This window comes from Coenobita brevimanus, chromosome 69 (genome assembly GCF_032717465.1).
Source record: "Coenobita brevimanus isolate Jiangsu-jjx chromosome 69, ASM3271746v2, whole genome shotgun sequence".
NCBI lineage: Eukaryota > Metazoa > Arthropoda > Malacostraca > Decapoda > Coenobitidae > Coenobita > Coenobita brevimanus.
Window position 1 is genome coordinate 21,940,609 of NC_137022.1, and position 15,242 is coordinate 21,955,850.

The 15,242-nt window shown below is 41.7% G+C and overlaps 1 protein-coding gene across 1 annotated transcript; it reads left to right on the forward strand.

Annotated features, from left to right (window-relative positions):
• The first annotated feature begins 3,933 nt into the window (after window positions 1-3,933).
• On the forward strand, window positions 3,934-8,005 carry LOC145406152 (hepatic lectin-like). The gene is made up of 4 exons (XM_080277349.1): window positions 3,934-3,991; window positions 4,433-4,532; window positions 6,991-7,106; window positions 7,770-8,005. Exons 1-4 carry the CDS (start codon window positions 3,934-3,936, stop codon window positions 8,003-8,005), a joined length of 510 nt encoding a protein of 169 aa, XP_080133475.1.
• The last annotated feature ends 7,237 nt before the right edge of the window (window positions 8,006-15,242 follow it).

Sequence of the window (15,242 nt, forward strand, 5' to 3'; positions counted from 1 at the left end):
ACTCCATCCCTCCACCTCATCCTCGGTCTTCCCCTCCCTCTCCCTTCCTCCACCTCACCTACATACACCCTCTTAGTCAGTCTTTCATTCTCCATTCTCTCCACATTTCCAAACCACCTCAGGGTATTTCTCCAAATCTTCTCAACCACATCCACATCCACCCCACAACGTTCTTTCACTTCCTCATTCGTCAACCTGTCCCTCCATGTCACTCCACATGCTCCTCTCAAGTAACTCATTTCCACTGCTCTCACTCTTGACTTGTTCCCTTCTTGCAAGGTCCATACCTCACTTCCATACGTCAGGGTAGGGATCACAATACTATCATGCAGTGACTTCTTAACTTCCATACTCACCTCCCTATTTCTCATCACTGATTTCAATGAACAAACAACCTTTCCTTCCCTGCTGTACTCTTTCAAGCACTTCATCCCAGAAAGTTCCATCCATACTCATCACACTACACAAGTACTTGAATGCACTCACATTCTCCATATCCTCACCATCCAACCTCACTGTGCGTTCTGTGACTTCATTCCTCTCAAACATCATAACATTACTCTTGTTTACATTAACTTTCAGATTCCTCTTCCTACACACTGTCCCAAATTCATTCACGAAACCTTGCAACTCCCATTCATCTTCACTGAACAATACTGTATCATTAGCAAGCAACAACACCGGAATCTTCCAAATCTCACCCTCATTCGTTAGAGCCACCCCCACATTCACTGTCCTACCTTGCACCTCCTTTACAGTCCCATCCATGAATATATTAAACAGCCATGGAAACATCACACAACCCCGTTTCACTCCCACACTGAGATCAAAGAACTCAGCTCACCATACACTCGCACAGTAGCCCTAGTTCCTTCGTACATACTCTTCACATCACTCGGTAATTTCCCCTCCACTCCATATATTCTTAATACCTTCCACATACCTTGCCTATCTATTCTGTCATAAGCTTTCTCCAAGTCCATGAAGGCAGCATACACTTTCTTTACTTCTCTTCTCTAGATACTTCTCCACTAAACATCTTAGAACAAATATCTAATCTACACACCCTTTTCCCTTCCTAAATCCCCCTTGTTCTTCCCCAACTAGCTCCTCTGTTATATGCCTAACCGTATCAATGAGTATTCTACCATATATTTTACCAGTCACACTAAGAAGGCAAATACCCCTATGGTTACCACATACTTCTCTCTCCCTTTTTCCTTTGTATAAAGGAACAATTATACCTGATTTCCAGTCCTCCGGAACCCTTCCCTCTTCCCAAGCCAATCTACACAACTTCCATATCCACTCCACTACAATCTCACCCCCATACCTCAGCATTTCACCACACACTCCATCAATTCCTGGGGCCTTTCCCATCTTGATCATCTTCATTGCTTCCACTACTTCCTCCCTACTGATCTCTTCCTCCCTCTTCTCAACTCATCTTCTCCCATCCATTCCTCAACCACTTACACTCGCACTGCTCTCACTCTCTACATTCGACAAATCCTCAAAGTGCTCCTTCCATCTCCTCAATTTCTCTCTCTTCTCCACCAACAATCTATTATTCCTATCTTTCACTCCCCTACTATTACCCCTTTCACACTGCCTTACTTTCTTTACCTCCTTCCAAAACAATTTCTTACTCTCACTCCATTTCACACTCAGATTCCTTCCAAACTCTTCATCCACTTTCTTCTTACTCTCCTTCACCAATCTCGTCACCTCCCTTCTCCTGCTCACATATACAACTCTCTTTTCTCACCCATCTTCTTCCCTGCCTCTACTCGCTGGCCATTCACTATATGCCCTCTTCTTTGTTCCATAGCTCGTTTCACCTCATCACTCCACCATGCTGTCCCTTGCACACCCCTGCATCTCCTCCTCACTCCACAAACCACCTCACACGCTGCGCCTATCTCTTCCGTGAATATCTTATATACTTCTTCCACCTCTTCCATCTGCTCTGACTCATACCTTCCCAATCTTTCTTCCACTATGCTCTCATACTCTGCCATTTTCTCACTATTTTGCAACTTCTCCACACTTCTCACAGGAGCTGTTTCCTCCTGTCTTCCCCTTCGTCTCTTCAACCATTTTCTTTGCAGCCTTACCTTGGTCATCACTAAGTGATGGTCCAAGATTCCATTCCCCCACCCTCTCCACACTCTTGCATCCAACACTTGTCTTTTCATTCGCTCATCCACTCACACACATAGTCTATCATTGCCTTTCGTTCAACATGTTCATTCATCCTCCTCATGACTCTCCATGTATACCTGTGAATCATCTTATGCCGAAAGTAGGTGTTAGCTATTGCTAACCCCTTACCAGCACAGATGTCCACCAAAGCACTACCATTCCCATCTACTTCAGCTGGCACACCCCACTGACCAACCACTCCATCCACTCGTACATTTCTAACTTTGCCATTCATGTCTCCAATCAAAAGCACTCTCTCGCTCCTCTCAAATTTGTCCATACATGCTTCTACACTTGCCCAAAACTCATCTTTCACTCTTGCCACTCGGTCCTCTGTCGGCGCATACACACATACAATCGCCCACGCTTGTATACCTACTTTCATCGTCACCCATACAATCTTTGCACTCACTGATCCATACTCTCTTATATTCTCCTTCCACTTCTTGCTTATCATCAGACATACTCCCTCTCTTGCTCTCTCATTCTCATTAACTCCCGCACATATTCCTAAACCGTATTCCCATTCTCTCACCCTTTCACTTTTCCATTTAGTTTCAGTCAGTCCACATAAATCCACACTTGTATCCTCAAGCACCTGAACAATCTCTCTCTCTCTTTCACTTCATCATTCACTCACATTCCATGTCCCCACCCTCAGAATGCCCTTTGTCCGATCCTTAGTCGTCAACGTATGGTCCGTCCTGGTCCAAGGCGCTTTATTGACTTGTTTAGTTGGTTCTTTTTAGCGGGTGCGGCACTAATGCACCACCAACCCTCTTAGTCGCCTCATACGACAAGCAGGGATACTGGGGGAGTATTCTTGAAATCCCCCTACCCCCGGGGGGTCATTCTAATTTCATAAATTCGGACTTTACTGACTTCCACAAAAAAAAAAAACAAACAAACAAGCCTTAGCATGAATTCGGTAAGGACGGTGGATGTGATTGCCGAAGTGGTGGCCTTTGAAAGTGTGTGGCCCTTAGGACGATTGTTGGACCTCGGGCAACGGACTATCAAGTTCATAAATATAGTCTGACGAAGAAAAATGTAATGATAAAACTGATATGGTGTGCCTCGGTACATCAAGGCATTATTTTTCATAATGGCATCTTGCATGCTCCCACGATACAAGGTTAGGAAATATATGAAGAGAAAGAATTACCTCATCGTCCACTTCACAGCGAGAACATCTCGTTTATATTAATCAAACTACCATCAAGCAATTTTATTCCTCACTATACTCTTTTTACCTTAACGTGGCCCAGATTTTCGTTCGTTTGCAGCCTATTCATTTAGTTCCTGAGCAGAATAAGACAATATTACGGTCCTACATTGTTTCCACAGCACTTCTTCATTACTAGTATAATTTTCCATTATTAATCTATTATTAAAACTCAGACCTGAAGAGGGGGAGATGGCAATTTTAGACCAATTTAGATTGTAAAAAATTTGTAGTAAGAGAGACGGTAAGACTAGATCCAACCCCTCCAGTTGGAAAAGACTCTCCAAAACTGAATAAGCTCATTGGAAGTGGAAAACTAAGCTAAAAACCACGTCATGTGAATCAAAGAGGTGACACAACTAGCACTTCTGGCAACCATTGTTTGACATTTGTCGCCCAGCAGATTAGCAGCATAAATATCTGACTCCTGCCTCACCCTGTCTCAGTCAGCCTGCCCCTGCCTCACCCTGTCTCAGTCTGCCCCTGCCCCAGCGTGTCTCAGCATGTCGTCCTTGCCTCAGGTCCTTCTTCTGGGACTGGCCCTCTTTGTGTCCTGCACAGGTCAGTCCGGTAATTGCTGATATGTATTTCTGGCCTCTCCAGATATCATTTCCAGCGACAAGAATGGTATGTTTTGGCTTGGTTTATTTGTTCCTTTCTCTTTCTGTCTGTCTGTTAAGAACATTATGGAAAACTGCTTAACAGAAGTGCATAATTTGGAATAATGAATGAGGACCGTAAAAGGACCAAGTGATATTCCTCAGGTCACACCATAGGCATATGGCGATGCATCCTACCCCAACACAGGTTTCAACAAACTTATACTGCCAAGAAAGAGTAGACAGGGAGGTGTTATGTCCACCATTTAAGATAGTTCTATGCCAACTACACCCTAACTTCTCCTGCATACTACTTGTGTCTTACTAATACCTACATAGTTTGTGTCAGCAACATACAAGTGGATACTGAGATGTGGTGTTCTAAGTTTCCTTCTCCCTTCAGGCCAGACCACAGAGGCACCAAGCCAGGCGGCCACATGCTTCCCACCCTTCGTCTCGGTGGGTGATGGCTGCTACTACTTCCACCAGACCGGGATGGCATGGTTAGTCTCACACACACACACGCGCACACACACACACACACACACACACACACACACACACACACACACACACACACACACACACACACAGCATCAAGGTAACGTTCCCGCTTGCCAACTGGTGGACGAGAGTTCGCGCCTCGCTCAGGTTGAGAAAAGTTTCACTGACGAAGTGGGTGGTTACTGTCCCCCTTGAGCAAGGGGACGGGTGTGTGCGTGTGTGAAGGTCACAGCCTTGCCCTTAGATCGGACTATATGAGCTCTCAGCTCCCTTCCGGGAGGGTAAAAGCTGATGATCACGACCATCAAGTGATCCTGACCGACCCGGTGAATTACACACACACACACACACACACACACACACACACACACACACAAATACATACAAACACATGGTTGATGCTTATCTTGTTTGCATATCATATAATACTTTAAAAAAATAAATAATACTGTTGTTTCACATCCCCTTGATGCTGCTCAGGTTTACGCATCATACAATACTTTATAAATAACATCAATAATCAAAACTATTAAAGTCAGTTCTACATCCACGTCATGCTTTTCAGGTTTGCACATCAAACATTATCTTAGAAACTATACTGTATGAATAATACTTTTGAGTCTTGTTTAGATCAACCTACCTAAATATTGTTAAATAAGCGAGAATTGTATCACACATATTTTAAGAACTAGGAATTTCGCAATGAAGCAGAATATTTTGAAGGATCTTATTTTGTGTCCGTGGTGGTTGGTGAGGAGGCAAATGAGATGGGGAGCCATTTTCTTTGCTAAGGAAACAGATTTGGTTAGTCTGGTGTAATTCTGATGAGGGTGATTTCTCAGTGTGTATGCGAAATCTGTGTATTCACATTTTATTACAATTTCCCACATCCCTGCGGGAAGTTTCCTTGTTTTTGAAATAATAATAATAATAATAATAATAATGATGATAATAATAATAATAACTTAACCATTATTAGTTACTTAAAAAAGGCGATATTTCAAAGGCTTTTTGGCCTAGAACCTTCAAACTCGGTCAACTTAGTTGGACAGCTGTTCGCCTCTTTTTGTCAAATATGATGGCAATCCGTCAACCGGATATCTGGAAATTATCCGGAACACAGAAAGGTGAATCAGCCACGCTATCTCAGGAATCTCTTAATCTAGGAAGCTGAATTTTTTCTACAAAATAGCCTTAAGGCTGATCAAGGCCGGAACGGAGTATGGTTCCAATAGGGTAATTATTCTCTGAGATCGCTGGGGATAAAAAAATGGACCTTTTCTGGATATTCCGGATCTCACCAAATTTTCCTGGAAGGATTAAAGCTAGAGCCACCAAACTTGGTGGGCTTATAGACTGTGATGACCTAAGGTGACATGCACAAAATTAGTGACCTTGACCTCAAGGTTCCATTATAGCTTGGTTTCTGTGGGCAATGGTTGTGAGAAGTTTATCAAAATTTTCCTTGGACGATTTTACAGTGTTCTAATTTTATTTTACTTTCTCGCAGTATAGCAGGAATGACCTCCCTTGTTAGAGGACGCAGAGACAAAATTATTTTTTTTTAACCCTGTCAGTATGATAACACATTTCATATTTCCTAGCTGTGTTACCCTAGTTAACATTATTTATGATATGTAGGCTCTCGATTAGTGATGGGATCAATGAATGTTATGGGAAACCTTTCCAGTTCGAAATTACCTTATGTTGGATAAAATATTTTAGAAACCAAGAAAAACGTAACGATGACGCCCTAGAGGTGAAGAGATTATAATTTGACTGAAAGTAATGTGATGACAGAGTAGGAGAAGAATACACTATGTCCTCTTTGCGCATGTCCTGCTCCCGGATCCCGTGACTAAAGATTCAAACAGTAAAGTGTCGGTGGACTTAGAACTGATCTGCAAGGGGGCGGGGAGAAGCTGACGTCGTTGGGAGGCAAGTGAAAGACGATGGTATTGGTCAGACTCTTATTTACAGCATAGCTTCTGCATGAGGGCGTACACACATCTGCAAGAAATTGACAGAAAACCATAGAGTGCATGATATTGATAAATATGGCGCCATTAGGAAGCAAATTCAGTCATATTTCGTGCAGGTATGGCTATATTGTGGCTGGAAGCAAGTGGAAGATCATGGTACATGGTGCTAGGACAATATAGCCAGCCATGACTAGAACAGAGCTGGCCAGGGGATATGCCATACCACCGCAAAAACCATCCGCCAAGTGATGTCATGAGTCTCCCTGTGCAATGTGACGAAAATTTCGCTACTAAATGCACCGATCTGTTGTTATTAGGACCTTAGCTTGATATTTCTCTAACTTTTAACCTTTAAATCCACCACATTACCCACCATAGCCATCCTCCAATTATTAAAATCCTATCAAGAGCACTGTTAAATGCTAGAATGTCCATTCTGTGCCAAAAGCCAGGTAAAATGGAAGTGTATCCCCAGGCACGACGCCCGCCACCACTGTCAGAATATGAGTGGGACGGACCTCACCGTCGACCTGGCAACAGTGGCTAGTTGTGACCAGCACTCACACCTCTGGCAACACATCCTCATAGAGTGTGAGTCAGTTTCTCTCTCTCTCTCTCGCTCTCTTTTTACATTTCCCTTCAACAATATACTATGACCTTCAATGGCATATCTTGACCTCCAGTCCTTAGAAGTTTATCCTGCACATTACACCTTAACACACTTTTGTATCTTATTTTTATCTTATTTAATACTGATGTGTGGATATGAAACATGCAAGATGATATTAAAGTGTAACAGGAAAAATATTCAGGTAAAGAAGAGGTGTCATGAAATCTACATGAGCAGGAACGTGGCTCTTACGTTGAAATGTATCTACGATAATTTGGAAGATTTCATAGCTCCTCCTCCTTACTACTGCATTTTGCTGGTTTATCCTTAACTCACTAATTTTTTGGATTGCTGCATGAGGAATTAATACTGGTAATGTACGTAATGTACTGCCCCACGTTTATCGACACATATAGGCTCAGATCTTGGGATTCACCTGATTAATAACTTTTGAAAATGTTTAGTTGGATGCTGGGCAAAAATGGGCTATACCTTGATTATGTTACTGATTCAAGCTATGTCACTGATGGGATGGTAAAAAATAACAAGGTGTATTATGGAAAATAAAGTACGTAAGAAGAGGTGCTACAAAGTCTCCTACTATATACTAAGAAGAATACACATCTTTTGTTTTTTTTCTATAGATGGGAATATTGGTCACTGGTTCGGCGGACTGGATGAAGGGCAGGAGGGCAGCTGGCACTGGGTGACAGGGGAGGCAATGGCCATGGGTCTTCCCTACTGGTACCCGGGATACCCATTCAACAACCCGGACTATGACTGCTTGTCAAACCACGGTACCTATGGATACTTCATTGCATCTGACTGTTCTATTGCACGGCGTTTTATTTGTCAGCAGTTTGAAGTTATAATGCATTAATCCAATCACTTCATAACTAGACATGTTTCCCTAAGCGGAATAAAATGGCCTCTGACGTACAGCCTTACAATGCGTTTTATTTGTCAACTGTTGTACGCTGTAGCACACGAATGTAGTACTTTCATAGCAAGACAAATTTCCCTACGCTGAACAAAATAGTTTCTGAGATATCCAACACTAGAACTGACACAAGGACAATTGTCTCAAGCTGAATGAAACAACTGCATTGTGATGGACTCTGATGCCTGTCTTCATTATAGTTATTAACTGTGCTAGACTATAGAACTCGACTATATTATCTTCATGTCCAGAGATGCTTCCTTCAATCAATCAACCAATCATTTCCTGTGGCACCCCACGGGATGCATAGGGCCTCAATGAACTCTCTCCACCAATATTTGTCTCTTGCCATCTCCTTCAGGTCCCACCAACACTCCTCTCCTGCTTCTTTTTTCATTGTCCTCAACCAGGTTTCCCTCGGCCTACCTCTACCTCTTCTTCCTCTAGCAATCCACTCTGGCACATCCTGTATTAAACTACCTTCTTTTCTGTATATGTGCCCCAGCCACTTCCAGCGAGACAGTCTCACATATTCATTAACTGGTTCCACTCTCGTAATATCCCTTACTCTTGCATTTGTAACTCTGTCTTGCCACTTTACCCCAAGAATCCTTCTCAGTATTTTATTCTCAAATTCTAATACTTTCTTATCTGTTGCAATTGTACTGTACCATGACTCATGCCCGTATATTAAAATTGGTCTAACCATGGACTTGTAAATTTTCACTGTAGTATGTACCGAAAGCATATTATTATTCCAAACAGATTTCAACATTCCAACAGCTCGCCAAGCCTGTCTAATCCTCTCCTCAATTTCATTGTTTAATGATCCATTAGATGATACAATTGTTCCCAGATATTTAAAGTTTTCTACATTCTTCACCACATTATTCCCAATTACACAATCGATTTAGTTCTCCACGTTCATATTAATAATTTCAGCCTTTCCACAATTTATTATAAATCCCACTTTTTCTCCTTCCTCCACCAGACAATCAAGCACCCTCTGCATCTCGTAAATACTTCCGCAAATCAGTACAATATCATCAGCATAGTCCAAATCCATAAGCTTCTTATTTTCTTTCCAGTTAATTCCTGCACCTGCTCTCCTTACAACCTTTTTCATAACATAATCCATAACCAAAACAAACAACAATGGTGAAAGAACTCCTCCTTGAATCACTCCTGACCTAACTTGAAATAGATCACTCAAAGAACCACCCACCATTACCTTACAAAAAGTACCTTCATGCAGGCTTCTGATAATATTTGCAAACTTTTCTGGTATACCACAGAATCTCATAATTTTCAGCATAGCTCCACGTGAAACACTATCAAACGCCTTTTCAAAATCCACAAAACACATACTAAGTGGCATTTTCATCTCATTAGCTTTTTGCATTAGATGCCTTACAATAAAAATCTGATCATTACAACCTCGACCCTTTCTAAATCCCGCTTGTTCTTCTCTTAAAATTTTATTAATTACTGGCTCTATTCTGTTCAACAAGATTTTGGAAAAGACTTTTGCAACTACAGGTGTCAAATTTATCCCCCTCCAATTGCCACACACACTTAAATCTCCCTTTTTTGTTTTATTTTATAATCACTTCATTTTTCCACTCTTCTGGAATTCCACCATTATCCCAAGCCACATTAAAAAGTTTCAAAAGCGCATTCATCAACACGTCATTTTCCACCTTAAGCATTTCAGGGAATATTCCATCCTCTCCTGGGGCCTTAAAATTCTTTAACTCCTTTATAGATTTTGCTACCTCTTCCAAAGTTATATCCCTTGTTTCTATCTGCAAATCTCTCTCGGCTGGCAAAAAGTCCTCTTCAGCTGGGATTGGTCTATTTAGAACAGATTCAAAGTGCTCTTTCCACCTTCCTTTTATATCCAAATCTTTAGTCATCAGATTACCATTTCTATCTCGTACAGGTATTTCCTTCCTTCTCTTTTCAGTCCCAGTTAACTCCTTTATGGCCTGATACGCTGCTCTTGTGCTCTGACAGTCATTTTTACTTAATTAAATTTCTGTCTCTGTCGCCTTTTCATCATATAGTCTCCTCTTGTCACGTCTAACAAGTCTTTTTACTTCAGAATGTAAACTCCAGTACTTTGCTCTAAGTACTTCAACTACCTGGCTATCAACATGTTGTTCTTCACTTCTTAACTTAGCCTCTTTCCTTTTCTGAATTGCATTCCATGTTTCATCTGACATCCACTTTTTCGTTCTCGCTTTTCCCTTTTTCTTAATAATAACCTTAGCACTCTCATGCAAAACCTCTTTTACCTCTCTCCACATTCGATTAACATCATTGTCTTCAGATTCCATCAAAGTCTGCAGGACTAGAAACCTGTTCCTACATTCCCACCGAAACTTTTCCCTCGTGCTCTCATCGCTTCTCAGCTCATCCAAATCATAATTATTACCTCCTGTACAATTACCATTAACGTTTCTCTTAAGTTTTATTATAATCTTTGACACAACAAGTTGATGATCACTACCTATATCTGCCCCCCTCCTTACGCAAACATCTTGCAAATAACTCCTATGTCTTCTGCTAATTGCAATGTGGTCAATCTGGTTACAATATTTACCACATGGTGAAATCCAAGTAGTCTTATGTATTTTTCTATGCTCAAAGATAGTTCCACCAATTATAAGATCATTTGCCAAACAAAAGCTTCCAAGTCGCACCCCATTTTCGTTCCTTATACCAACACACTCCTTACCCATACAGTCTTCAGAGCCATCCCTACTACTGCCAACAATCGCATTAAAATCACCAATGCAAACTAACACATCATGTCTTGCCACTCTATTCACTACATCCTGCAGCTTCTCATAAAAGTCATCCTTCATTTCATCAGCGGCCTCATTTGTCGGAGCGTACCCTACAACCATACTGATATTACCATGGTCAGATTTTAAACGAGCATAAAGCAAGCGCTCATTAATTGGTTCAAACTCACATACTGGCTTACAAGCATCTCTACTCAGCAGTAAGCCTACTCCTTGGTAATGATTTCCATCACTCCTACCAGAAACCATCTTCCAAATTCATTTTATCAACTCCAAGCAACCTTGTTTCTGTAAGAGCACAAATATCTATCTTGTATTCCTTGAACACTGAAATAAGCTCTTCCATTTTACCAGCCTGATTGAGAGTTCGAACATTCCAGATTCCTATTCTTAAGGTTCTTTTTGGATGTATAAACTTATTTTTACACCGTGGGATTCTTAGCACCCCCTGCCCACTTAAGGGCTGCACGGAACTGAGGGCCATTGCTTCGTCACCAGAGTTCATCAAGATTTCTTAGGCAGAAAAATATTTTACCCTGAATCCAATGCCAGTGACTCGCAGGAACCAGACAGTGGAGAGAGGAAATTAACTAAATGAAAGTAAAATGCAGAGGCATTGGACAGACAAAGTACAAGGGAAAGAAAGAGAGCAAAGAGAATGTAGATAAAAGTGTCCCTTTTAGTCGCCTCTTACGACAAGCAGGGAATACTGGGGAAGTATTCAATCCCCCCTTCCCCAGGGGGGAATGTTTCCTTCAGCTGAATAAAATGCTACTGAACTCTGCTTTCTTACTACCTCTTATGTGCTAGTAGTTATGAGTTATGCTACACTAACCTTTACATTTCTAGAGATTTTCCCTAAGCTGGATGAAATCTTCTGGCGGGAGGAAGAGTATAAAAGACACCGTCGTATCAAGAGGTTTAGTTTAGTTTTCTCAAACGTAAGAAAGTGTTCTGGAAGGAGAATGTAGGGTACCAATGGATGACGCAGCATGCGAAGTAAATAGAATAAGTATAACAGACGTTGATGAGACGAAATAATTGATGGAATGAATACTTTGACAGAATTTTTTAAAGTGGGTTGAAGCTGCAGCGCATCATCTCTACATCGACGGTTCCCTGCTAGCCGATGGGAGTGCTGGATGCGCCATCTGCTCACCCTATTTGGACCCACCAGAGGGAGGCTGAGTTGGCCGCAGACTACCGAACTCGTCTAGCTGTACCTACTGTGAGCTACAGGGAATTACAGTTTGCAGGCACAATGTTGTGTCTGCTCGACTTCAGCTAGGATACTGACCTGTCTGGCAAGTCTCTGAGGAAGGGAACGTGCCTCACTTCTCCTCCTGCAAACTGTGTGACCGACCTAACGCCAACAACCTTCAGCATTACTGCCTTGAGTGTCCCTCAGTCAGGGACCTACTGCCTCAGGGACAGTCCCCGACTGATATATATAAGTAAATACTCACAGACAATCATTTAGATATCATTATCGTGCGACATCCACACTTTGGTGGCTGCTAACTCGTGTATTGCAAACTCCAATATATCTATGTAACGAAAGAGCGTGCTCTGCGAGACACGAGTTCCTCTGTAATAATATTTGGCCTTTGTCCTGTTACTAGGTACGTCCCCCCTTCGGAGTAATAAATTGATTAAACAACAGTAGGATGAAGTAGATAGAGTGTATGGACTGCATTCTTATTACTGTTTACTACGAGAGGTCGTTTCTTAGTTTTATAAAAATATGACACTGGCAAGAATAAGAAAATTCTAGCAGCATAAGCCCGTTTTTGACGCTGGATTAGTGAAAGCTCAGCAAAAAATACCCTCTAAATCGCTGTCATGAAACCCATTTACGCATCAACCCACTCACATAGTCTAGCCAACTTGGTGGAGATGCACTAGGTTTTCAGTGATGCAGGAAGGTGGTGAGCATGAGTAATGGCTAAACAACATAGCCCCGAGGGCAAATATCTACATAGTCTTCTCACCCCATTCTCTTATGAAGTGGAAGACGCTAAAACTTGTGGTCACTCCCATAATCTCTATCCACTCCCCTAAATAAACAGCGAGACGCACCGGTATCCGTGACGTCACATCCCTTGGCTCCTCGCAGTCTATGATCAGCCAGTGGGAGTTGCCGAAACTCATGACGTCATTTCCCTAAGTTCCATTTAGTATTCACACACACACACACACACACACACACACACACACACACACACACACACACACACACACACACACACACACACACACACACACAAGCACATCAACTTTTAGTATAAGACTGAGCCATGGCACTGAAGGATTATACTTGTTGTTTCTGAGCCCATCATTACAAGTCTTGAAACCCCTTAAATCAGATAACGTTACAGTCTTGCTATTGAGAATTTTGATAAGCTTGGGAGAGTTTTCAAACTGGAGGGGTTAGCTATAGCCTTCTTTATACCCTTGTTATTAGATGCGTTTCCTGTGTTAATGGAATTGTCTGGAGGTAACAAGACAAAAACGAAGAAGGCGCCATCGGACTGAAGGGTTTAAGCTAAATATAATTTCGGTTGTTGCTAAGAAAAGAAAAAAAATCTCACACCGAAGAGGTTAAAACAGAGATGGCGAAGGTGAAGGTAAGCCAATGACATTAACAGTTGAAAATTATGATGAAAGTAATATAATATATGTTTGGCTTCTCTGTTTCTTTGCTGGACATCTAATGCTCACAGTAGAGAGAAAGAGAGAGAGAGAGAGAGAGAGAAAAAAAAAATAAGCATGTTTGGCTCTCTGCTTGATGCGCTGCTACACGTAAGGTGTACAAGGTATGCAAACCTGCACAATCGAATACTCTTTGTCAGTATTCATGATTAGATTAAAGCATGTTTGTTTGTTTTTAATTAATTTTTGGTGCATGTTGACACGTGGTATGCAGATTAGGCTTCTCTCATGCTCTTAGTTAAAATCCACGATGAGACTGAAGCGTGTTCGGCGTCCCTGTCTCATTGCTGGATGCTCTTTGTTAAAGCAGGTAAACTTTAAAAAAAAAGTAAAGTGTGCCTGGTGTCCGTGTTTCTCTGATGTATGAGCTTTGTCGCGTGGCATGCAAATCAGCCACATCTTGCACTCACAGTAAAAAATCCTGATGAGAGTAAAGTGTGTCTGGCGTCCCCTTCGTCTCTACTAGCCGTATTGTTCATGTGGCATGCAGATTTTACTGCAGAGCTATTGTTATATCTTGTTGAAGACCCCTAACCTCCTTTCAGCTCAGTTGATGTCTAAGGGTAGTCATATTAGAGCGTCGATTTGAATAGTAACCAACGGGACTCATTCCTACCTCATAACTAAGGCTCATGGAGTTCATGCATCCTCGACTTTGTAACCATTGATCAAATTGGCCCAGTTCCGTCAGATGAAAGCAACCCACTACAGCCACATCGAACGTTCACAGCCTAAACTCACGATAAGCGTAAAACCCGTTTGGGTTTTCTTGATCGTACTGAAACTGACATTGGAGGATTCGTGATTCCTCTTCATAAGCGAATTATTTCGCATGTCATTCTCTTGTATGTTAACCATATTGCGGTATATTATCGATGTATACTGCACCAATGATATGCAAGAGGATATTAAAGGCGAATGTAAAGAACAAATCGCTTAGGAAGAGGTGTTACGAAATATCCAAAACCTCTCACAATATAACCCCTGTCTCACTGTTGTATGTGGTATGTCAAATTGTATGCAAACTATGCTCTTTTCACTTTGACGTGGCCAAAAACTGCCATCTCTCCATCTTGAATGCTGAGATGTAACAATAGATTAACACTGGAATAAGACGCAAGTCACGAAGGAGTTCTATGGAAAGGATATAGTCGTTAATATTGTCTTGTTCTACAACTGAGCCGTAACGAGAGATTAACGCTAGAATATAGTACTGGTCACGAAGAAGTGCCATGGAAAGGATGCAAGAGTCACAGTACTGTCTCACTCTGCAACTGAGACAAAAGAGAATAACACAACAATATGGTGGTGGTAATCACGAAGAAGTGCTCTGGGAAGGACGTAGAGCTGCAGTATCGTGTTATTCTGCCAGTGAGTCTTGGGAAATAGTTGCAAAAAGACGACAACATTAGCCAAGTTAATGTGTACAGACTATAGTGGTGAACATCAAGGAGTGTGCTATATATATCTGAAGCATCAGTGAAGATAAATGGGCCATGACTGATTACTCTCTCTCTCTCTCTCTCTCTCTCTCTCTTACACACACACACACACACACACACACACACACACACACACACACACACACAGAAAAACAAAAAACTTGGCACATTCGACCGATCTAAAAATCCAACAGACCCTCATTACCAACACTT

Excerpts from the sequence above, each read along its gene's own strand:
- LOC145406152 (XM_080277349.1), top strand. The coding sequence starts at position 3,934 with ATGTCGTCCTTGCCTCAGGTCCTTCTTCTGGGACTGGCCCTCTTTGTG. Across the intron at positions 4,533-6,990 it reads CACCAGACCGGGATGGCATG|GCACGACGCCCGCCACCACT; the intron begins GTTAGTCTCACA and ends GTGTATCCCCAG. Across the intron at positions 7,107-7,769 it reads GCAACACATCCTCATAGAGT|ATGGGAATATTGGTCACTGG; the intron begins GTGAGTCAGTTT and ends TTTTTTCTATAG.